Raw genomic sequence first — 24556 nt, forward strand, 5'->3', positions numbered from 1 at the left:
CGCGGGGCGGCGCCCGGCTGGAACCGCCGCTATGCGCTGCTCCGGGCCGGCCTGCTGGGTGTTGCTCCTCGTAGCGGGTCTCTGTTGTGTGCACCGGGCGCGCCCCCGAAACGTGCTGCTGATCCTCGGTAAGTTCCGACCCGCCGGCACCCCGGGCACCGCCCTCCACGGCCGCCGGAAGAGGCCAGCGCTAACCCTCCGTGCCCTGCAGACCCCATTGCCGTTCATTCCCCGACTCCTCTTTTTGCTGGCCCCAGACTCTTCGTGGTCGGCTTCTTGGAGAGGCAAGCAGAGGCGGCCCTGCCCACTGCAGGGTCTGGAGGGTTCGGCCCCAGCATTCACACCCCATTCCTGCCCCCGGTTCTGACCCTGTAGCCCGAACCGTGACCAGAGCAGCCAGGGCTAAGCCTGGGGTCCCCACCCACCTCAGGGCGTTGGGCGGCTTTCCACAGATCGCAGAGGGGATGCCAGAAGAGGGGCTGGTGCCCAAGTCCTCAGAGACCAGCAGGGTGCCCTGGATCTCTCATCTTCTCCCCAGCAGTGATAACCCCGTTTCCCTTCCCTTTTCAGACCCCAGAGCATTGTGGCTCAACTCTCTTTCTCCTGGCTGAAGGGAGCAGCCCCCACTCACCCACCCGCCTTCTCCCCTGGCCCTCCCCGCCTCCGTGAAACCCCAAGTTCCTCTAGTGCCCTGTTGTTCACGAGACTTTCTGCTTGGGTAACCCGAGCCCAGCTATCACAAGGCAACCTGATTCCTTCCTCTTTTGAGGTCTGGCTGTCTGCCAGGGCCACTGTTTCTGATTAACTTTGTGGTCTGGGGCAGGTTCTTCAGCTAATTGTAACTTAAACAGCACCCTACAGAGCAGCTCCCTTCAACTCTCCCTATCTCAGGGGCATTGGCGGAGAACCAGCACGTGGATCCACGTCCTCAGGCACGTCTGCAGAGCCCAGGACTGCCGAATCATGCCTGCTTGGATCTCGTGCTCCCCTCAGTTTTATGCCTGCCTACTAACATGTTCACCCAGTTTTCATATATGCCTGGTGGCATTCCCACTCAAGTAACAAGCCTGCTGAATATCATGCCCACTTGGGTCATTCCCACTTGGAAATCACACCTGCCTGATATCAAGTCTACAGAGGTATCATACCGGCCTGGGCATCACTGCCAGGCCACTGCAGCAGGACCCAGGTCTCTCTCACTCGCACATGCTGCTCTTTCTGAGCCCAGGCCATCAGGTCCTCTATGTCTCCCTCCTTCCTCAGCGGATGACGGAGGCTTTGAGAGTGGTGCCTACAACAACAGTGCCATCACCACCCCTCACCTGGATGCCTTGGCCCGCCGGAGCCTTGTCTTCCGCAATGCCTTCACCTCCGTGAGCAGCTGCTCTCCCAGCCGGGCCAGCCTCCTCACTGGCCTGCCCCAGGTGAGGGCAGCAGGGGTTCAGGAGGAGGGAGAGCCCCCAAGGCTTCTGCTGCTGGGAACCCCTCCCTGGTCTCCCTGGGGATGTGCCCACCTTCCTTCCCCCACCCCCAGCCAAATGGTCCAAGTGCAGCCCTGCTCCACCACTGTGTGACTGTGAGCAAATCACTTATCTCTGTGTGCCTCAATTTCCTCACCTGAAAGATGGGGTGTTAGTAATACCTCACTCCTGGGATTACTATAGGATTGGCCAAGTTAACTCTCTATATGTAAAGCTCACAGCAAGGTGCCTGGCAGGTACTTGCCCAGCCCAGTGTTAACTCTTTTCATGATATTGTCCCAGGAGCTTTTGTGACAATAAAAGCTGCAATTTAAGGCACTTACTCTATTGTGCTAAGGTATATGTAATGAAAGATTTACCATTTTAACTATTTTAAGGCTGCAGTTCAGTGGCATTAAGTACATTCACATTGTTGTGCAACCATCGCCACCATCCATCTCCAGGACTTTTTTATCACCCCAAACTGAAACTCTGTCCCCATTAAACACTAGCTCCCTGTTCCCACTGCTCCGCCAGCCCCTGGCAACCACCATTCAACTTTCTGTCTCCGTGAATTTGGTTACTCTGGGTACATCACATAAGTGGAATCATATAGTGTTTGCTTTTTTGCGGCTGGCTGGTTTCACTGAGCATAATGTCCCCAAGCTTCACCCGAGTACGTCAGTACCTCACTACTCAAGACTGAATAATGTTCCATTGTGTAGATAGAGCGTATTTTGTTTATCTATTTCTCTATTAGTGGACACTTGGGTTTCTCCCACCTTTGGTTGTTGGAATAATGCTGCTGTGAACCTGGGTGTACATGGGCGCTTACTCCTGATGTATTATCTCACAGCGTTATTTTATGCGGGGGATGCGCTGTCCCTTTCTGAGAGCCTGAGGCTGTGAGTAGGAGGCCTACATAAAGAGCAGACTGTGGCCTGTACACAGAAGCTTCCTGTAAGGTTAATCAGGCAGCTGTAGGCTACGCTCACCTCTGGGCAGTGAGCCACAGGAATAAGGACAGGGATTTTCCTTCTTACATCTCTCTAGCCTGTTTGAGTTTGCAACACGTACAACAATTTTTTTTACACTCTAAAAACGTCAGCTAATAAAAAGAGGCCTGTTGGTGTGGTTTTCACTCTACGATGTGTGCTCTTGATAGAAAAATTGAGAAGTACAGGTACACAAAAAGAAGAAAATAAAAGCCACCCCTAATTTTAGTGTACATTCTCCCAGTCTATTGTATTTCCTGCTGTCGTCCCATGGTAGGGACCTGTGGGCCTGTTGGGCGGGGAGTGAGAGATGGAGAAAACCTCTATGAGAACTCTAAATCAGGGGCCTACAAAGGGCCAGGCTGGTGAGCCTGGGAGAGCAGAAGCGTTGGGGGTGGGGTGGGGGACAGGACCCTGGCTGCCAGGAGGCGCCCGGCCTCACAGCATCTCTGCTGGCAGCATCAGAACGGAATGTATGGCCTGCACCAGGATGTCCACCACTTCAACTCCTTCGACCGGGTGCAGAGCCTGCCTTTGCTGTTGGGCCAAGCTGGTGTTGTCACAGGTGAGGGGCTTCGTGTAGCCACAGGGGCAGGACAGCAACTTACCTCCCTGCCCCAGAGGGGCAAGGCCTTGTCCCGAGCCACCATGGGCCCTGTGTTGCCTGCTCTGAGCACTTGACCCCAAGGAATCTGGGCCTTCTGGCTGGGCCATGGGCACACGAGAACAAGGGCCCGGCTGCCTCCTGGAGGCCACAACAAGACACAGGGCCTGGGGAGTGGAGAAGGGGGCAGAGGGGAGTGGGAGACCGAAAGGGCTCTGGACAGGCCTATCTCCCCGACTCCAGGCATCATTGGGAAGAAGCACGTGGGGCCGGAGACGGTGTACCCGTTTGATTTTGCGTACACGGAGGAGAATGGCTCTGTCCTCCAGGTGGGGCGGAACATCACTAGAATGAAACTGCTGGTCCGGAAATTCCTGCAGGCTCGGGACAACAGGTGTGAGGAGGGTCCTTCCCCCTTAACTGCCCTCACACAGCCAGACCTCTGGACAGTTAATACTGGATGCAGATCCCAGAGTCTTTGGTTGGGATTCTTGGAGTCTCCAGACAGCTGGGGTGTGGGTGGAGGAGAAGGTTCCAGATGCTCAAGTTGATCTGGTCAGAAGAAGAGGGGACATGGGGACACTGAGGCAGTGTGGATCACGGGGAGGCTCTCAGTTGTAGGGGAGTAGGCAAAGCTGAGGGGTGTTCCTTCCCAAAGGATGAGGCTCCCCAGGGTAGAAGCCAGGTGGTGGGTCAGCCATCTGACCTTGACCTCAACGCTCAAGCCCGTCCTTCCATCTGCAGGCCTTTCTTCCTCTATGTCGCCTTCCACGACCCCCACCGCTGCGGGCACTCCCAGCCACAGTACGGGGCCTTCTGTGAGAAGTTTGGCAATGGAGAGAGTGGCATGGGGCAGATCCCAGACTGGACCCCGCAGACCTACAACCCGAAGGATGTGCAGGTAGGAGGACCCCTCACCACGTTTCTGAGAACTACCCTTCGTCCTCCACCCTGTAAATATGGGGACCTGTGCCCCTCTCGTGGGTTGGCAGCCCTGGCCCCAGGTGTGTAAGAAGAAACCCACTGACTCACTGGAGCCAGGGCCCCATCTGTGGGGTGGCAGAGAGAAGCGTAAAGACATGGAATGATGTACCCAGAAGCGTGGGTGTTCTGGGATAATCCATTCAGGAAGAGAGATGATTTTGGGCCCTGGGAGGAAGGCTGGCACCTGTATCTCCCACCCTAATTCAAGCGCTGGCCACTTTGCCCCCTCCACCCAACCTATCTGTTCTAACCTTGACGTGCCACCCACCTGCCCCATCCCAGGTGCCTTACTTCGTCCCTGATACACCGGCTGCCCGAGCTGACTTGGCCGCGCAGTATACCACCATCAGCCGCATGGACCAAGGTGGGTTCAAGGAGCCCAGGTGGTGGGATAGGGCACAGCTTGGGCCTCCATCTTGAGCCAGAGCCAGAAATCACAGTGCCGCAGGGCCCTGTCCCCTCTGGGGGAGAGTCCTTCCTGCCTCTTCCAGCTCATGGTGGCCGCAAGTATTCCTTGGCTTGTGCAGCATTACTCCAGTCTCTGCCTCTGTTGTCACATGAGCTCCTTCCCTGTGTTTTCTCTTTAGTCTGTGGCCCTCCTCTTCGTTTAAAGACACTTGTCATTCGATTTAAGGACCACCTAGGTATGTCAGGATGATCTCATCTCAAGATCCTTGACTTAATTGTATCTGCAAAGACCCTCTTTCCAAATAACGTTACATTCACAGGTTCTGTGTGGATATATCTTTTAGGGGAACCACCATTCAACCCAGTCTGGGAGGTTGGTGCCTTTATCGTTTCCCTGTTGGTACCATTAGTTCATGGGGACTTGGGAAGGGGGTGGGTGTAGAGAGAATCCTATCTTCTGGCCCCACCCAAGACCATCCTTATTACCTCCACGGGGAGATTCCAGGAAACACAGAAACCACTGTATGGCAGGTAGCAGCTGCATAGGGGTGACACGGAACTGCCAAGGTTGGCCAGTGTCCTGGAGGGGTGCACTCAGGTGGAGGCCATGCAAGTACTGCTCCAGGACAGGGCCCTGGGCAGAGTGCTGGGCGGGAGGCCTGGCTGGTGGCAAGGAGGGCCGGGGTGATTGAAGGAAAAGATGGTGCAGGGTTCAGCAGCCGGATGAAGAAATGCTTTAGTGCACACGCATTCCCACAGCTGCGCATCTGCCTGCGGCTGAGCTCTGCTATCCCCTCCACACCCTGCAGGGATTGGACTCGTGCTCCAGGAGCTGCGTGGGGCGGGTGTCCTGAATGACACCCTGGTGATCTTCACATCCGACAATGGTATCCCCTTCCCCAGCGGCAGGACCAACCTCTACTGGCCGGGCACTGCTGAGCCCATGCTGGTGTCATCCCCAGAGCACCCAAAACGCTGGGGCCAGGTCAGCGAGGCCTACGTGAGCCTCCTAGGTATGACTCTGCATTCCATGCAGCAGGGGTCGAGGAGGGGGAACGGAGGAGGAAGAGGACAGTTAGTGGGACCACCACGACCAGACGTAGCTCCTCACCCACTACTTATGCGGTTGCCACATCACCTCAGTGAGGAAGGGATGGTCAGCCCCATTCTACAGATATAGAAATGAGGCTCAGAGACATGAAGTTAGGAGCCCAAGGTCACACAGCTTGTAAGCACCAAGCTAGCTTGGATTCCAGTTTGGGTCTCACTGGCTTCAAGCCAGTCATTTTTCCACTGGCCCACTGGTGAGCATCGATCACCTGGCGCACTTGCTAGTATCCAGATATCCCACCCCAGACTGTCTGATTCAGTAGGTCTGGGGTGATGCCCCAAAATTTGCATTTGTGACAAATTCCCAGGTGATAATTGATGCCCCTTGACCCCACGTTGAGGGGTCAGGGCAGCAGCATGCTTGGGCCCCTGTGGGCTCAGGGCTCACATCTCCCTTTGGCCCCAAGGTCAGGAAGCGTTCTGGCCACAGCACAGAACAGGAATAGGCCCCTGTGTGGGGGCTTCCTCGCTAGTCTGAAGGATTTTAGAAGGATCCTGGGTATCACCAAGTTGGGGGCTCTTGTCATGGCATTGAAAGCATGACGGCCCAGAGGGTGACGCAGCAGTGACGGGTTGGCCTGTAGTAGCTTTTTCCTGTTGGTGATTTGATGTGCAGGGTGGCCCACCAGCTTCCAGAGTGGCCTGGATTCAGCCCTTCCACGGGGGTGGGTCTGGTGCCCTGGAGGGCCCGCCCTACTGAGATGTCATCTCCTTTCCAGATCTTACGCCCACCATCTTGGATTGGTTCTCTATCCCCTACCCCAGCTATGCCATCTTTGGCTCAAAGACTGTCCAGCTCACTGGGCGGTCCCTCCTCCCGGCGCTGGAGGCAGAGCCTCTTTGGACCACGGTTTTTGGCAGCCAGAGCCACCATGAAGTCACCATGTCCTACCCCATGCGCTCCGTGCACCACCAGAACTTCCACCTTGTGCACAACCTCCACTTCAAGATGCCCTTTCCCATTGACCAGGACTTCTACGTCTCGCCAACCTTCCAGGACCTCCTGAATCGCACCACAGCCGGCCGGCCCACGGGCTGGTACAAGGACCTGCATCACTACTACTACCGGGAACGCTGGGAGCTCTTTGACAGGAGCCAGGACCCCCACGAGACCCAGAACCTGGCCACTGACCCCCGCTATGCCCAGGTTCTGGAACTGCTTCAGACCCAACTGGTTAAGTGGCAGTGGGAGACCCACGACCCCTGGGTATGTGCTCCCAGTGGGGTGCTAGAGGAGAAGCTCTCTCCCCAGTGCAGGCCACTGCACAACGAACTGTGAGGCCCTCCCCACCCCCACAGTGGGGGACCGCTGTCCTATGTCTGAGCTGTGTCCTGGCACAGGAATTCCCTGGGGGGTCCCCAGGATGGTGCAGGGTCCCCAACCTGTGACAAGGTGAAGGTGGTCTGGGGAACAGCAGGAAGAAGGGTCTGGGACATGGGGCTTCAGTCCCTCTTGGTTCTCTGGAACCCACAGACGTTCTTGTGCCCTTCACCTGAGAGGAGGTGGGATTCTGTGTGCCACGAGGGTGGTGGGTGAGTGCAAACTGCACTCAATGAGGGGACAGTGTCTGTTTGTCAGTCCTGGTCTGGAGGGAGCCTTTGAAGGAAACTTGGGCTTGTCTTCTTCCTTCACTTTGTTCACAGTCAGGCTCCTGAGCCCCGGGCTGGGTTTCCATGAGACCACTGATTCTTGGCAGGCTCCCTAAGTGACGAGTTTCATCCTGGGGTCTGTATGGGCAGAGCTTGCCCTTCTTTTTGAGAGTGTCCAAGGATGAAGATGTCTCCGCTCAAGGCCTGAAACCGCCCCATCCTCTGGTTGGGTGAATTCTGTTTGGGTGAACACAAGTCTGTAGCACAGACAGTACTCATGGAATGCTCCAGACCTGCCCTGCCTCCGCCTGCCTGGAAAACCCAGAAAGGGGGCATTCTCCTTCAAGTGGATGGGCTCCCATCACCCTTCCCACCCTCATCAACTCCATCCTGGAGGACATGGTGGGGAAGCCACAGGCCAGAGCGTTGTAAAAGCTTTTTATTTTAGTAAAATATACCAAGTTCATTTTCTGAATTTGTTTATGACACAGGGGCCATCAGCAAGGCCTCTACTCTGTCCACACAACCTTCTTCTGCTCATCTGCAATGGCCAGGCGGACACAGCCGAGCAGGGCATGCAGGTCGCTCCAGCTGTCGGGGGCCAGGCTGCTGTACAGACAGGGCACTTCATCCAGCTCACCCTCCTCTTGCCTGGCAGCCTCCAGGAGCTGGTTCTCTGCGGTGCCGAGCTGCTGCAGAGCCTTCCTGCCAGAGCCGGAGGTGGGAGGGTGGCTCAGGGAGAGCCTTGCACTAGCCTCCCAGCACGGAGCCCCAGAAATCAGCCGCCGGCTTGGAATTCTAGGGACCTGGATGGACCGATGATGCAACAGATGCCCCTAGACACAGATGGCCTGCTTCGAGGGGACCCAGTGCCTTGTGAAGCAGATGTGACTGGGGCCCTAGATGACATTGCACTAACGGAGGTGGTGGGGTGGGGTGGCAGATCTAGTTTATAACTTCGGTTCTCAAATTATAAAGGGGGCAGCAGGATATCTGGGCTTGTCCCAGCCATGGACCAAGTAGTGTTTTTCAGTCTCTGTCCTTACCTAACACAGATGGACTGTTAACTCTACCCCAGGAAACATGTGGCCTCAGCCGAGGTCAGTCAGGTTCTAGGGTCTCACCTTACTGTCCTCTGGGCTGCTCCCCGGGGGTGGGCTGCAGGACCTCTATCCTGGATGTTTTAGGGGAACTGCCCTGTGACACTTCCAAGGCTGGCACGAGGTGAGATCCTGGAAACCCCATCACGGGCTCTGGATGTGGTCGCCATGGGCCTTATGGGGAGTTCTGGTGCCCATTCAAACCTCACCACCAGCCCCCAGGTGTACACCTACTTGAATTTCTTTGCCACCTTCTCATTGATGGAGATGTGGATAATGATGGGGAAGATCTCCATCTTGTGCAGGACGCGGACACTGTCCAGCTGGACATCCAGGAGGGCGTGGGTGTTCTGGGGGGAGAGGGGAGGGAAGTGAGCCTCAGCCTTAGAGGAAGCGAGCGGAGCCCACACCCAGGAGTGACGCTGAGAGAAGGGAGAGAAGGGTACAGGCAAGACTGAAGTTTGTAAAGGAGGTGGGGAGAAGAATTCAGGGATGCCCTTTTGTATATGAGCGTGCTGGCTGTACAGTTTTGAAAGTTTCCATCCGTTTGATTTTTTGCCTGGGAAATCTAGAAATCAGAGGCCATCGGGATTGAGGGAGACTGCGTAGAGCTCAAATCCTAGGAGTTGGATGGCTCCATCAACCTCTGGGGTTGTGAAGGATGGGGGGCCATTGGGCCTCTGACTCACAGCTGTTCCTGGCTGCTTTGTATCAACACAAAACTTTATAGTTCACAGTAAGCTTCTTTTCATATATTTGTTTGAGTCTTAAAACATGGAGTGTTATCTCCACTTTACTAATTTAGCAAATGTTTATTAAACATCTGCGTTGAGGAAACAGACTCAGGGAAGTTAAAAGTCCCGCCTGAGGTCATGTGGACACCAAATGGCAGAAACGGGGTTTGGTCTTTCCATGATGGAGCCAGAGACAAGATGAGCACCAACCTGGGGTGTCCAGGGGCCCTGGAGGTTGGCCTTTCCTTTTCCCACTGCCGTTATCTGAAGATGGAGTTCCTCACAGCCCCTACCCCACCCCTTACCTTTCCCATGAGGGACTCGACTGCTCTGCAGGTGACACAGTAGCGACCACCAGGTGCCTCCCTCTCCTGGATGATGTTCCCTCTCTGGCTGGAGGCATCATACTTCTCCTGGCTCAGGTATGCTGAAGGTGACAGTTGATGGGGATGTCACCCACCCAGCCGCTCTCCCAGGAGCCCATGCTGAACACCCATGGGTCTGCCCCCACGGACCCCCACCAGCTCTGGGGCAAGTTCTTCCTAGGGTGTCCTCTTTATAAACCTGACCCTGCTCTTCCTGCTTGGAAGAGTCCATGCCCTGTACATTCACCCGAAACCATTGGACACAGCAGGTGCCTAGCCAGTGCCAGGATGTGGGTGGATGGATGGAAGGTTGGGTGGAGGGAAGAGTGGAGGGAAAGAAGGAAAGACGGACAAATGTAGATAAACCCTTCTCCCATCACTTCCCAAGCTCCGAACTTACATATGCAACTTCTTACATCCAGAAATCCCTTAAATCCGTGGTTCTCAACCAGGAGCAATTTTACCCCCAAGGTGCACTTGGCAATGTCTGGAGACATTTCTGACTGTCACAACTGCTGGGAAGGGGGTATGCTCCTGGCATCCAATGGGTTGAGGTCCAGGTATGTTGCTTAGCTGTGATGCACAGGAGAGCCCACAACAGAGGATGATCCAGCCCTAAATGTCGTGCCCAGGCTGAGAACTTCTGCCCTGTATAAACATGTTAAAACACACCCTGGGGCTTCCCTGGTGGCGCAGTGGTTGAGAGTCCGCCTGCCGATGCAGGGGACGCGGGTTCGTGCCCCGGTCCGGGAGGATCCCACATGCCGCGGAGTGGCTGGGCCCGTGAGCCATGGCCGCTGAGCCTGCGCGTCTGGAGCCCGTGCTCCGCAGCGGGAGAGGCCACAGCAGTGAGAGGCCCGCGTACCGCAAAAAAAAAAAAAAAAAAAAAAAAAGAAAAAAACACACCCTGACTTTTCCCTTCTTCCTGAATAGCACCCAGTCTCCCAAGTGAGAACTGCACGTGCCCTCCTGCTAGCCTCCACCCTCCAAAGCATCACCAGATCCTGCAGACAGCTGGCAGACAGCTCTTGGGGCTGCCCTCTTCTCCCCACTGTGGCTTTGCTGTACCACCTCTGGCCCAGCCCCTAGCCAAGCCCTTCTCCAGTCCGTCTTCTATTCCACTTGAAAACAGGCCTGATTCAAAGATCGGGCCTGATCATGTCCCCTTGCCTACCACGTAACACGGCACGTCTGGGCACCCGCTGCCTCCCCATGGTGCTGTCTGTGCCTCAGTGCCTTTGTACACTCTGCTCCCTCAGCCTGGACTTCCTGGTTCTGCTCGCAAACTCCTGTCCTGTCTTGCCGTCAGACTGCAGCCCCACTCCCACCCCCTCCAAAGAATCCCTCTCTGGATCACTTGTGGAGCTAAGATGGGTCAGTCTGCCACGTCTTTAGGTGTCTGTCTCCAGAGGAGCAGAATAGACCCTGAGGGCCTCTTGGACTCTCTATCTCTAGCCCGCTGCACAGAGCCTAGCACATAGCAGGTGCTCACTGGAGGAACTGCGTGGGCCACACTTGCTTCTCTCTGTCCCCTCTGTGAACTCCAGGGGAGAAGGACAGGGCCCTATTCACTCTCAGCTTGTAGCCTAACTCTCTGAGGCAACCACCAACCAGTGATGGGTGGATGGAAGAAAGCCAAGGAGCTAACTCCTGCTCTCCACTCTCCAACCAGCTGAGCCACCTTTCCTGCTGAGCAGGGCCAATGGGACCCAAGATTCCCACTGGCCAGTTCATCTCCATGGCCCTACACTGAGTGGCTTTGGGCAGGTGGATGGAGCCCTTTGGTTGTTTAACTCCGGTTAAGTACAAACCTATCTGCCAGCAGAGCTGCACTGGGTGGAATAACATACCCCCCAAATCCATGTTCATCTGAAACGTCAGAACATGACCTTATTTGGAAATAAGGTCTTTGCAGATGTGGTTAGTAAAGATGAGGTCGCACTGGAGTAGGGTGGCCTTAAATCCCATGACTGCCTCCTTGTAAGAAAGTAACATGAAGACAGAGGGACACGCAGACAAGGAGGCAGAGATGGGAGTAATGCAGTCACAAGCCACCAGCAGCCACCAGAGCAGGAAAAGGCAGGAAGGACTCCCCCTGGAGCCTTTGGAGGAAGTGCAGCCTGCAAAGACATCCTGACTTCAGACTTCTGGCCTTCAGAACTGTGAGAGTACACATCTCTGCTGTTTTAAGGCCCCCGCCCCGCCAGTTTGTGGTCCTTTGTTTCGGCAGCCCCAGGACACTCCTTTGGTCCTGCCGCCCTCCTGAAAGCAGATACTTCTCCTTGCCACCTGACAGTCAGGTGGGACTCCCAGGAGACAGCGTACCTGCTGGGCACTTCTTATACCCTTGGAAGAGGCACAGCTTCTCCATCAGGATCTTCCCGACCACCCTGGGCACGAAGAGCACTGGCCGGGGCCGGCTGGGCCTGTGGCTGTGCACCAGGGTGTAGGGCACCAGGGTGAAGTAGCTTTCGGCCCAGAAGCACACAGTGGAGGGGTCTGTGGGAGGAGGGAGCCATGAGCGGGCCCGGCGCCAGGCTGCAGCAGCCCCCCACCCCCAGGAAGGCCTGTGTCTGTTTGGCTCGCCACTGCAGCCCTGGCACCTGCAGTAAGTAACACAGGGCACGCTGGGCTCGCACACAACACACAACGCACCACGCCCTCCACACCTGCCCCGGCTGATTGCTTTGTACATGTTGATTAGATTCCCTGTGCTTCTCTAGGATCAGCTTCATAGGCTGCAGTTTAAAACCTTTTCCTTGTTTGGCTCACAAGGAGGATAGAGAAACCATGTTCATCCTTGCAAACAATCTGGAAGCTTCCTGTGTCTTCTCCCTCAGCCTCAAGGGACACGTGATCCCAGTCCTTCCCTCCCTCTCTGGTCCCTGATCTCCTCTCCTGGTCATTTAGGTTATATTAGGCACTCAAAACACTTTTCAAGAAGAAAATAAACTCAAAACGATTTACCTTTCTCCAAGTTCACTTCTGCTTATTTCGTTGCACAGTTTTACCTGCTCAGGGGTCTGTGCTGTGCCGGCCTCTGTCACGGCCTCATGCCCACAGCAGTCACTCAGCAGTTGTCTGAGGGTCCACTGGTTTGTGTAGTGTTGGGCATTTGGAGAGTGTTCAGACTTTAATATTCTAAAAGGACTGCTGTCCAGATGACTGTACCAGTGGCTTCGGACAGTCTTATTGCGGCAGGTTACAGAAGTAGGAGTGTCAGTTAAAGGACATTAAAGGTGTGTAGCTCAGCTGCTCTCCAGAAGGGCAGGTAGACGTCAGTTATGGTTCTTAAAGACAGATTCTGGCCTAGATGAGTGGCATCACCCTGACCCAGCTCACCAACCACAGCAGCCTCCAAAGACCCTCCACCAGCTCCACCTGCCTCACCTTCTACCTGGCTTGGGTCCAACTGGCCCCCATCAAAGGATGACCACAGAGGGCTGGCCTTGGTTCTGTCCATACCGACGATGTGGACCAGCTTCTGGGCTCCCCCAGAAGGCTGCTGGACGAGGCAGAAGGGACATCCCACGGGGCTGGGGGGCTGGCACCAGCCCCCCGCCGGCAAATCCAGGGTGGTCCCTGGACTCCCAGGCTGTGCCTGCTGAACAGCCAGCAGGCCCAGGCCCCATGCCAGGGGGTAGGTGACAGAGGGTGGCAGGAGAGGGTCCTCAGGCTGAGCCCCCCAGCCCCCTTCCCGAGCAGGGCATCCGTGGGAAGCAAGAGGGAAGAGTAGGGAACCCCCGGCCTGGCCCTGCCATGATCCAGGGGGCTGCCCTAGCGCCTTGCTCAGGGACCGCTGAGTGCTCTATGTCGGGAGAACCCAACAGTGCCTGGTCTCAGTGGGGAATAAGGATGGGGGCCAGATGGTAGGCAAATGGGGTGATGGAGGGAGCAAGATGGAGAGAGCATACATGACGTATCTGCACACAGTAGAGGAGCTTGCAGGTTGGGTGGCACGCAGACCCAGGTGAAGGTTTGGAGGGCCCAGGGGAGAAACACGCCATGTCACCTCCCTCAGGTTAGCAGCCTACACTTTCCACCTGGGACCCTCAGCCAGTACCCACCTGTCTTCCAGCCCATGCCAGGTGGGGCTGGGACCCTCTGGGTGGAAGGAGGGGTTGATTGGGCCCCTCCCTCCAGATGATGTGAGCTGGGGGAGAGAGGCAGGGCCCACCCGAACGGGACCCTGCATCTAGGACCTGGGCTGACTGGTCCTCACCTTGTGGGCCATGGTGCTCTGATGAGCCATGTCCTGGATGAGGGCGATGAGCAGCTGCTGAGCCCTGCACAGAGGAAGAAGGCCCCGGCCCAGCTGCAGGGAGGGCTGGACAGGAGAGGTGGGCCCCCTGCCCAGTGCTCTGGGAGACCCGCACTGCCCCCACTGCGGTTCTCCACCCCAGCAACCATGATAGTCCCCTGGGGTTTTAAAAACCTGCAGAGCCTCAGCCCACCCCTGGAGATGCTAACTGAATTGTCCCAAGGCGGGATCCGGGAGACACAGTGTGAGTGGGGTCGAGGCCACCGCTCCAGAACCTTGCTACTCCCAGTGTGGCCCGAGGACTTCAACCTGGCATCACCCAGAGAGGGGGTTGGAAATGCAGAGTCTCAGGCCTCTCCCTGCACCTGCTGGGTCTGATCTCCAGGTGACAGAATTTGCCATAAGGCTTGAGAGGAGCCGGATGAGACACCATGCTTTGTGCCCTATGGTTGATCTAGAACATGGTTCTGAGCAGGGGTGCTGTTGCTCCCAGGGAGGGTGACCAGCTGTCCCATTTGGCCCAGGACTCAGAGGTTCCCCAGGACATGGGACTTTCTGTGCTAAAACCAAGGCAGTTCTGGACACACCAGCATGATGAGTCACCTATCCTCAGGGTGCACTGGCAATGTCTGGAGATTTTTGGTGGTCACAACCAGGGGGGCAGGGGCACTACTGGCATCCAGCGGGTGGAGGCCAAGACGCTGCTCAACATCCTACAGTGCCCAGGAGGGTCCCCCACGACAAACAGTGGGCCAGCCCCAAATGTCAATAGTGCTGAGGATGAGGAACTGGTCCCAAATACTCTAGAATGCTCTAGGACTGACGTCCATCCCGTTTCACAGAGAAATCCCATCCAAGCAGTGAACTTGGTGGGTAGCACGATGGGGATTCCACTTCTTTGAGGTGCCCCACCCTGTATCCCTGGGCAGTAGAGGGAGCCTCAGGAAGGCTGTTTCTCCTGAAAAGGAGGGGGCCTCCTCACTAAGTGAGGCCAGGCAATGTCTCCCCTCGGGGAGCTCCCCAGGCCCTCTCTGGGGTATGGGAGCCCACAACAGCTGCTCACTGTGCATAGTTGGGGATGGTGCCCTGTTCAGTGCCCTTGGTGCTGTAGGGGCCAACACGGTGGGCATGCCAGCAGCTGCCACCCTGGAACAGGGTGTCTGTGACGTGCAGGATGTCGTTGCAGTGCACCTGTAGCTCTCCCTCTGCCCGCCTCTCCAGGGCAAGGTTGACCCAGATGTAGAAGGAGTCCCCTGACGTGGCCACTTTGACCTTTAGGTCCTGGACCAGCTTCTTATAACCTGATCAGAGAGGACATGAGGACAGGTAAGTCCAGGGCTGTGATCCCCCACGAGAACAGTTCTGCCTGGGGGGCCTCTGCAGACTTGGGGCTCGGCCTGGCTCTGCAGTGGGCTGGGAGCACTGGCATCAGTGGCCTCTGGAGGGGGGATAGGACAGGACAGGGGAGTGTGTACCCTCCATGTTGACCTTCACAGACAGACAGCAGAAGCCGTTCACCCTCTGAAGAAGTCTGATGGCCCGATCCAGGGTCATGCCCTCCAGGACAGCCTTGTTCAAGGGCTCTGTTGCCTTGTAATCCACCTGAGGGCAAATCATGAGGGTCACCTCTGTTGACCAGGTTCTGCAGCTGTGATCTGAGTGCAGGTGTGTGCCCTGCAGGAGACCCACTCCTTCCCAGACACCCACCCACACCCATCAGAGCCCTGTGTGGGGACATCTTGGTGCAGCGCCTCCTGGTTACACGTGTTCCTGCCCCAGATCATGTATTGAGATCGCCACTGGGCACTGAGTGTCTGCTTTCCAACATGCTCCATTCTAGAGCATTCTGGAGCAGAGTCCTCAGCTTGGGACTATTGACATTTGGTGCTGTCCTGGGCCCTGCAGGATGTTTTGTGGCATCTCTGGCCTCCACCCACCAGATGCCAGGGCACCCCTCGCGCCACCCCTTCCCCAGCTGTGAAATCAACAGGGCTCTCAGCCATTCATTTATTCCCGGTGTTGTTTTGGTTTAGGAGAGTAAATATTTTTATAATGAGAAAAAAAATGAGATATGTTTTTAACGCTATTAGAACTGAATTGGCCCCATTTGGATATCAGGACTGTCTCATAAAGGGGATCCGTTGCCTTAACCACAGCATGAGCTGATAACTGAGAATCTCATGAGGACTGTTAGAAGTGTGACGAAGGGCTTTCATCTTGGGTAGACTGATGCTTACATCAGGAGCTCTGTGTGTGATCATTCGAGACACATGAGAACTCAGCTCAGCACACAGACAGCGAGAGAGAAGCCATGGGGTCCGAGGGAGTCCTGACTGAGGGCTCAGCCCCTCCCTCTCCCTCTCAGCACTTGCCTTCACTCCCTACCCGCCCCCCTACCCTGGGAGGAATGAGTGACACCTGTTTCAAGAATTTCTTGCTATTCTTTTTTTTTTTTTTTTTTTTGCAGTACGCGGGCCTCTTACTGCTGTGGCCTCTCCCGTTGCAGAGCACAGGCTCCGGACGCGCAGGCTCAGCGGCCATGGCGCATGGGCCCAGCCGCTCCGCGGCATGTGGGATTTTCCTGGACCGGGGCACGAACCTGTGTCCCCTGCATCGGCAGGCGGACCCCCAACCACTGAGCCACCAGGGAAGCCCTCTTGCTATTCTTAAAGGGCCTGATGTTTAATAATTCTGCTTTTAGGCTACATCAAAGTCACCTCCCTGCTCATATGTTCACTTAATAATAATTCGGTTGTACATTTATGGTTTTTGCAATTTAATGAATATTTTACAGTAAAAAAAAATTTTTAGATGCCCCCAATGGTTAAAATGGTGAATTTTATAATGTGTATTTTAACACATACACACAAAGTAATGATAAGATCATTAAAAAAAAAAAAAAAGCCCCACATCAGAATCTTATGTAGCCTATATCAGAAGATCCCTGGTCAAGACTGCCGCATCCCCAAAGCCTTCTCAACTGGTGCATAGTCCAGACTACAACAGCTCACAGGCTCACCCTCCAGAGTTCAAGGACGTCAAGGTGGAGAAGGGTGCAGGGTTTTGATGAGAATCACCAGGACTCTCCTCTAAACACGTGTGACACTCTGCTTTACATCAGCCCAAGAAGGAGTGTGGGCCTATCCAATAATACATCTTTGTCAAGTTGAATCTGTGGCTTCCTGGGTTACCTGCCCCTCCCACTGACCCCATCCCTGAGAGGATCCTGGGGGCTCGAGGGGTTGGTGCCACACTCACCATCACAATCTGGGTGCCGGGGCACAAGGCCATCTCGTCTGCTGCGGAGCCCGGGGTGACCCGATGAATGTAGATGCCTGTGAGGTTCCCGCCAATAACGCTTATCTGCTCCAGCAGCGCATCCCCCTGGAAGGCCAGCACCGTGACCTGGCTCAGGATCTTGCGGGCTAGCCTCCGCCTCACCGGGACACTGTTGCAGAAAGGGAGGGGACAGAGCTCATGCATCCTAGAGCAAGAGGTCGGGCCAGGCCATCTCCCCATCTGCCCCCTCTAGTCCCATCGCTCTGGAATTCTCCTTCCCTGGCCTCAGAAAGGCTGGTAGTGAGGACACAATCCTCACTCTGCTCTGCCACCTGCTGGCCCTGGCCCCCCCCCCCCCCGCCCTCTGCTCACCTGGCGGCGAGGTGGAGGCCCCCAGAGGACAGCTGCAGGATGTTCTCGGACTCAGGGAGGTCTAGGAGGAAGCCACGGGCTTAGGCCTTGAGCCAGCCTACCCCTCAAGGTCACCCCCCTTCTGAAGGAGCTTTGGCTCACCCGTGCAACCTCAGTGCCGCCACCACAGGCACCCCCTACTTGTTCTGTCTTTTGCTGAGGCTGAACCTTCTCTTGCCCCTCCCTTCCTTGATGCGTAGAACCTTGATTCACCTCCCCTAAAATAGGAGTAGCTGGTGGAGAGCTGCATCTGCGAGAGTTTAACCTACATTGTGTCCTTTTGCAATCTTTGAATGAGTTGCTAGCATTTTACAAGATAGGGAATCTGGAATCTGGATTTCTGGCTTCACCTGAGAAATCAAATCTGGCATAACCCTGGCTGTGTATATCTGTGTGGCAGCCATCGCCGGCACTGGCCATCGGCTGCCTCCTGTCTCCCCAGGCCACGCTGCTGACCAGCTGGCCATGGCAGGCCTCTGAGTTGACAATCTCCTAGGACTAGATGTCCCGAGTCTCTCCAAGGCCTGTATTTTATATGTGTCCTGTGAGGCAGATGGCACACTGCCCCCAGCCCAGGTGAGGCTGCCCTTCTCACCTCCTGAGCCTCTCACAAGAACCAGAGGGCCAACAGAGAGCTAAGAGTTGCTGGCTGCAGGCAGCCTGTGCCCAGCTCACAGGCAAACAGCCACTTGCGTTTACATTCAAAGCCAAGTGAAATTATACACTCCTGATGTATTTGAGGTCAATTCCACTAAAGTTTTATGAACCAGGACATTATGCAGAATAATGACAAAAGGAAAAAAAAAAAGAGCAATGACTCTTTCCTGTTCGTGCTCTTACATCCCGGTTGGTTATACCTGGGGTGGATCCTCTCAGTTGATCACCGTTATAAATAAAAATGGCAATGAATTTGCAAAAGGCAAGGTTTCTGGTCATGTGACCCACAGAAAGCCTGGGGCCGTCTGTCCTAAAGGTGCCGCTAGGCAGAACAGCGTGGGGTACGCGCGCCCCTTGGTGGCCGTAGGATGAAATCTAGAGGGTGCTAAGCACCTACTGTGTGCAAGGCCCAAGGCTGGAGGCAGATGTGCAGTGGTGGCAAAGTAAGGAGGCTGCCCGTGAGGGGTCTGTGTCTTGAGAAGGAGGGAGGACCAGTTAAGTGACAAATATGAGGAATAAGCCACAGGAGAAATGGGAATGTCTCAGGAGCCAACACCCAGGAGAAATGTTCCTAGCAGGTGCCTCGGCCAGGAACAGTAAGGATGGAAGCCTGTTGCCCTCTGATATCACTGGGAGGCCCAAGTGTCCATGGGTCGGAGCAGGGAGGGACAGAGAGACGAGGTGTGTGTCTGGAGCTGTCTGAACATTTATGCCAAGCTGGATGTGGAGGTGAACGCAACTCCCTTAACCTCCAGGTGAAAACAAAAGGACGCCCAGTAAGCACGGCACATCTGGACACTGGTTTGAACTGCCAGGTAGTCTGGATTTTCCCAGAGGCTCAGGGCAGGGCAGTAGTCAAGTTCGCTTCTCTCTGCCCATCCCCTGGACAGAAACTGGGGTGTCTCATCTGCCTCCCTAAGATCCCTGTCTTCACTTCCCCGCCTGGCTCTGCCAGCCCAGCCCAGGGGTGGTGGGGTGGCTGCAGAGGTTGGGGGGTATGCTCACCTGCCCTGTCTACAATCTCGTAATCCAAATCTGCATCGCCCTTCTTAGCACCCAGGGAGCCTCCCTGGTCCACCTCCAGGGTTTTGGGGCAGCCACTGAAAAACATAAGAAGAAGATGGAAGCCAATGTCCCAGTGAGCTGCCAGGGGGCTGGAGTCATCCGATCCCTTTACCAGCCCCTCTCTACCTGAAAGACGAGGGGTCTTCCCAGTAGTCCTCTGTGGCCCGCTTGTACAGGGACTGCTGGCTGGGAGGCACAGGGCTGCTGGAGTGGAAGCTATCCACCAGCTCTCGGCTGGACGTGGCGCTCAGGTCAGACCAGAGCTGAGACTGGAGGAGGACGGGGCAGAAGTCACCACGGGGCTGTCACAGGGACGCCCGGGACACCTCTCCTGCTACCATACTGTGTAAAGAGTATAATGATGATAAACCACAGCCTCCCACTAACAGGGCAGAGGAGGCAAGAGGGAAGGGAGGGAGGAGCAAAGAGCCAGGCCACATTAATTGAGCACCTACTATGTGCTGGGCACTGTATTACCTACCTTCTATATTTTATATTGCTTAGTTCTTACGATAATTCTACACGGTGGGTAGCGTTGTCCCACTTTACATATAAAGCAACTGAGCCCCAGAGAGGCCAAATTACTGGCTAGTGAGGGTCACACGCTGACAGGGTGTAAACATGCAAGATGCAGAGTGTGGCATTGGAGGATGCAGGTGAAATGTGTAGATCCAGGTGTAGCCCCTCGGTTCACTTAATAAGCATTTCTGTAGCATCTACTATGTGCCAGACACTCTTCTGTCCCGATAGATGAGGGTGCACCTGGTCTGGCCCCAGCAGTGGCAGAGGAACTGGCATACCTCAGAGGAGCTGCCGTCACTGTCGTCCCACGGGCAGAGGGAAAACATGCGCACCAGCCGCTGCTTCCTCTTCAGACACGGCTCCCTGGCTCCCGCCTCCTGCTTGGGCTGCCAAAGACCCAGATAGGCTGGTTAATTCAGGAAACGTCCTTTGGTTGCTCTTGGGGTTTCTACCAAGTCCCAACCCCTGTCTCCAGCCTCCCGAGTGGTTTCCTTTCATTGGCTTCAAGGCAAAACATTTATGTCCCCTCCTCCCAGCCTGGGACACCCAGCACTGTGGGAACTGGCCACCAAGGGGACATGCAGCAACGAGCTTGGTGACTGCATTTTATTCCTTTTGGATAATATCTGTTATTCTTTCCTGGTTATACAAATAATACATACTATATGTATAATATATCTAAACATACTCCACAAAGAATATTGGTGGGGAGGAACAGGCTGATTAGAGAAGAAAATAAAATTGACCCGTCCTCCCACACTCAGAAATAGAACAGCTAGCAGTTTGCTATCTGTCCATCAGTCTTTTTTCTATACATATGTATATTTTTTGAACATGTTTGATGTGGTAAGTGGGTAGGAAGGAAGGGCTAGGGCCCCTGCATAGGGAGGGGAGGGTCTGGTTGTGCCTCACCCAGGTCCCTGGGCACCTCTGAAGAGTCTCGCCCACCCACCAGGGTGCCTTGGAGCTGGAGCTGCCGGCAAGACCATAATTAGAGGTTTTACAGTAATTTTAGTTCTTTGAGAACATAGCTCCCTCCAGGTCTATCACTCAGCTGTCAGATAGTTGACTTTCAAGCATCCCAGGAAGGCATCGTCCACCAGAGCAAGTGGCTGCCTGCACAGCTTCATATGCTGCCTTCTTTCTTCATCAAACACCACACATTACAGACTCCAGAACCTTTCACTAAGCTACCCCTTCTATGACGTGCATAGTATTACCATAAAAGGAAATGCAGAAGGAGACTCAGCCTGCCCAGCTGGGTACCTTCAACCTCTGACCACACTGTCTGCTCACGGGAGCCAGCGTGGTGGATGGAGCTGAATCCGGTGGTGCCAGCAGGGCCCGTGTGGCCGGCTCGGTCCCACCCCGAGCACACCCTGCATCCCCCCCCGCCCCCCGCCTCACCTGAGCAGCAGCAGAGCTCACCCCTGGCAGCGACTCGGCCTGCACTTGTAGCCGCTGGACCTGCTGGCGCAGTTCGCAGACCTGGTCTGTCAGCTCAAACACCTTCCTGCGGAGTGCGTCCTTCTGTGCCAGGTTCTAAGAAATCTCCATCTGGGATCCATCCCTTGCTGAGTAGGCCTGCGAGCCGAGATAGAGCGGATCGACGCCCAGAGGATAAAGAGGCTGTGCCGCCACCACGCAGAAGTCCAGCTAGAGAAAGCCCCCCGTTTCTGGCCCGCGGTTATCCTGGACTTCCCCTGTGCGCACCGTACACAGCTCATTCTGCAGCTTACCACCATTTACAGCTCACGTAAATGTGTGTAGTTCTAGTAACACCCAATAGGTGGGGTGCACACAAACACGCCCTGTTAGAAGTGAAAGGAGGGAGGACGCTGTACAGCAGGCATGGCAGGAGATGACAGTCAAGGGGAGTCAAGAAACCTCCCAGGGATCGGGAGAGACATCCCGAGTCTGGAACCTGCTGCCATCGAGGGCGGGTGACCCGGCCGGCCAGCCCTCGGCCACACCCAGAGGGGCGGGGTCTTCCCGAGCCTCCCGACCTCCCGAGACTCCGCCGGCGCAGCACTGTTCTCGGAGCCCCTCAGCCCGTCACCCTGGCCGGCCCCTTGCCTCTCCCCGGTACCTGGTCCCGCTCCTTCTGCAGCTCGACCACTTGGCTCTGCAGGACGTTCATCTTCTCCTTGTACATTTCGCAGTCCACCTTGGTTTTCTGGAACTGGAGCAGGGTCTGCTCCTTCTCTTCCCAGTACTGAACAGAGCGGGACAAACATGGCCCATGAAGGTCAGCGGCTGTGAGGGCGGGGCTGAGGATGGGTGGTGGGGGAGCCTCGAGGAGAGGGAGGGGGGCGGTTCTAGAGGGGAAATAAGGTGAATTCACGCTCATTTCTTAAGTGCTGGATTCCACGTGCATCTACAGAGTTGCTGTGTTGATTATATTTTAATTTGGTCATCAAAATATGCATGGGTGCTGCATGTCTATTTGTGTTTTGTTTATTCCATGTCCCAAAATGCATAAATATTTTCCCTCTACCTGCCTCATTCTCTTCCACTGTCTCCTTTCTCTCATCCTCCCCTTGCCTTTTATAGCAACTAAAGAAATCCCTGGCTCTCACCCTGGGGCCCCTATGCACTTGAAATCACTCTGTGTTCTAATCACTTGTTTGCCTGACATGTTTTCTCCCCACCCCACAAAGTAGACGTGACCTCTAGTCTTTGACTGTGAGTTGGTGCCCAATCTAGTTTTGACAAAGGAATCAACGAACAGGCCCATGCATTCGTTAGGCAAAGCTGATCTTAAGCTCAGTGTGGATTAAAGAATCTCCTTCCTCACCCAGGCAGCCCGGCCCCTAAACACGGCCCAGAAGGGTCACCTGCTTTCGCTGTCTCTCAGCGGCCATGGCCCGCTCCCTCAGAGAGTGGATGCGGTTCACCAGCTCCTGCCTGCTCTCCAGGGCCTCATCCAGGTTCTGCTCCAGAATGTCCTTCTCCGCCTGGTGCAAAGAGAGGTCAGCCCAGGGACCCTGACCTCCCCAAAGGCCTGCCCCTGGGGAAGCATCCCCATCATCTCGTCCCAAGGATAGGAGGCAGGAAGCTTCAAGGATGGTGGTGTGTGGGCAGATTTAGCCTTATTACCGCACATCAGGCAGGAAAAAAGGCAAGGTCAGCAATTAAAATGGAGAACATGCATTTCAGCTCCAAGTGTGCATGGCTAGGAAACAAAGTACAGGAAGCTGAAAGCCTCTGAGGGTAGCATAGCACCTCCACTGTTTAGGCAGCTTCAGGCTGCTCCTTCAACAAATCCACAAGCAGAGCTTCCAGGAGGTGGAACACCAACGGGTGGGTCATTCCCCGCTCACGCTCACTTTTATGAGTGATGGCACAGTTCAGGCCATGGCGTGGCAGTGCCAGGCGGCGGCCTGCCCCACACCCCTGAACGTCTATTGAAGGACTAGTTCAAAAAATAGATATTTATTGATTGAAAGGGACTGGAGAGGAGAGGCAGGGGGCTTGCATAATTCCAGGGCTTTGGCATCACTAACTTCTCTGCATCCTACCATTCCCCACTCCCTCATGCCTGCGTGGGCAGGGCGCCAGAATATTTTGCAGGCAGAAACGTTGCCCTGCTCCCACAACCTTAAGCTAATTCCATCATTTATAATCAGCCTCGTCTATTCCGAACAACAGGGCAGCAGCAAACCAGCTTAGTAAGACTTTCGAATATGTGTGCAACAGCTATCAATTCTGCTAACATTTGGGGGCTGGGAAGAGTGGGAATGAGGGATGCGAGAAGGAGCCATGGAGATGAGTCACTAGGTTTCATCTCACCCAGGTCTTAGCCACACCTCAATAGAACCACTTGTCAGAAATCCCACAGTCTGGAGGCCACAGGCCAAGGTCAAGGACACTCCCCGCTGGCCACCAGGGAAGGAAGCTGAATCTTGTGGGGACCAGGGCAGGAAGCTGACCCTTGGAGGCACCAGGACCCACCAGGCTGAAGGTCAGGGAGCGGAGCCTCTCATTCTCCTCCTTCAGGCGGCTCAGCTCCTCATCTCCAGGCTCCAGCTCATTCATCATCTTCAGGGACCGCTCTCGAAATTCCCGCTCACAGGAAGAAGACATCTTCTCTCGCTGCAGCTCTTACTTCATCAGATACAGCTGCCAGGATGGAGATCAAGGGGGAGAATGTAACTGCTGTTTCTCCACGAGACTAGGAGCCAGCTGTGGTTCTCAACGTTTCTCCTTAAGGATGATGCTGTTCATACTCGAAGAGGTCCCTCTCCGGAGATTTCAAAATCCATTAAAGGATTTTACCTAATGAATAGTTCCAGTCCCTGTGGGACGGGAAAGGCATTTTAGCTTTATTTTATAGATGAGGTGTAGGGGTTAAATCACTGGGCTGGGGTCCCCAGGGACAGAACAAGGAGCCCTGGCCACCAGCTCTTGGATCTGACAGCCAGCACAGCCGGGAATGAATGTCCAGTAAGCCTCCTCCAGCATGGCCCTGCTTCTCTGCCTTTCCATATTCTGCTAACACGTCAGATGAAGGGAAATTGGATTCATAAAAATCAGTAAGTAAAAAAGAGGAAAGTCAAGTCAAATAGAGCAGAGATGCCTGGGAATACAGGACCTGGTCTATTCAGACACACTTGAACTCTGTGTGCTAGTATGAGCCGCCTGCCACCCAGTGGGCTGCATGTCCAGGGCTATGAGCTCTGTAAACGACCTGGCCAGGTCCTGCTGGCCTCGGTCCTGCTGGGTAGTGGTCCAAGAGAAACTTGCACCTCGAGCTGATGGGCCTGGCCTCTCCCCGTCTCGGGTGTGGTGTCCCTGGGAAGAGGGGAGTTTCCCTGTAAGGCAAACCCAGGAGGTCTAGATGTCAGGGTGGAGTTCAGCACTCACTCCAGGGTTGGGGTCAAGCGGAGAAGGAAGAACTTTTGGGCTTGGACTTTTTACCTCTGACATCTAGTGAGCAAACTTTCCATAAGCAATTACCAAGTTCCTGCTATGGGCTAATAACTAGGTTAGGCATATCATATTCTCCAGA

General features: G+C 55.1%; 2 protein-coding genes across 5 annotated transcripts; one reads left to right on the forward strand and one right to left on the reverse strand.

The window, feature by feature from the left end:
* Position 1: 1 nt before the first annotated feature.
* SGSH (N-sulfoglucosamine sulfohydrolase) lies at positions 2 to 7617 on the forward strand. 4 transcript variants are annotated; one of them, XM_060135568.1, is made up of 8 exons: positions 2 to 128; positions 1264 to 1424; positions 2915 to 3020; positions 3303 to 3453; positions 3804 to 3960; positions 4326 to 4407; positions 5261 to 5464; positions 6281 to 7617. In XM_060135568.1, exons 1-8 carry the CDS (start codon positions 32 to 34, stop codon positions 6838 to 6840), a joined length of 1518 nt encoding a protein of 505 aa, XP_059991551.1. In that variant the 5' UTR covers positions 2 to 31; the 3' UTR covers positions 6841 to 7617. The 4 variants fall into 4 exon arrangements, with proteins under 4 accessions (XP_059991551.1, XP_059991552.1, XP_059991550.1 ...); XM_060135569.1 differs by having other exon boundaries at positions 1264 to 1373; XM_060135567.1 differs by lacking the exon at positions 2 to 128 and having other exon boundaries at positions 157 to 1373.
* On the reverse strand, positions 7576 to 23646 carry CARD14 (caspase recruitment domain family member 14). The gene is given in 17 exon segments (XM_060135565.1): positions 7576 to 7856; positions 8486 to 8601; positions 9291 to 9412; positions 11676 to 11849; positions 12732 to 12855; positions 13573 to 13636; positions 14675 to 14912; positions 15087 to 15213; positions 16870 to 17059; positions 17263 to 17323; positions 18964 to 19058; positions 19150 to 19292; positions 19824 to 19925; positions 20965 to 21129; positions 21635 to 21760; positions 22383 to 22502; positions 23500 to 23646. Coding segments are annotated over 17 exon segments (2295 nt in total). The 5' UTR covers positions 23632 to 23646; the 3' UTR covers positions 7576 to 7660.
* Between the last annotated feature and the right edge of the window lie 910 nt (positions 23647 to 24556).

This window comes from Lagenorhynchus albirostris, chromosome 20 (genome assembly GCF_949774975.1).
Source record: "Lagenorhynchus albirostris chromosome 20, mLagAlb1.1, whole genome shotgun sequence".
Classification (NCBI taxonomy): Eukaryota; Metazoa; Chordata; class Mammalia; order Artiodactyla; family Delphinidae; genus Lagenorhynchus; species Lagenorhynchus albirostris.

Excerpts from the sequence above, each read along its gene's own strand:
- SGSH (XM_060135566.1), top strand. The coding sequence starts at position 1,014 with ATGTTCACCCAGTTTTCATATATGCCTGGTGGCATTCCCACTCAAGTA. Across the intron at positions 3,021-3,302 it reads CCAAGCTGGTGTTGTCACAG|GCATCATTGGGAAGAAGCAC; the intron begins GTGAGGGGCTTC and ends CCCCGACTCCAG. Across the intron at positions 3,454-3,803 it reads CTGCAGGCTCGGGACAACAG|GCCTTTCTTCCTCTATGTCG; the intron begins GTGTGAGGAGGG and ends TTCCATCTGCAG.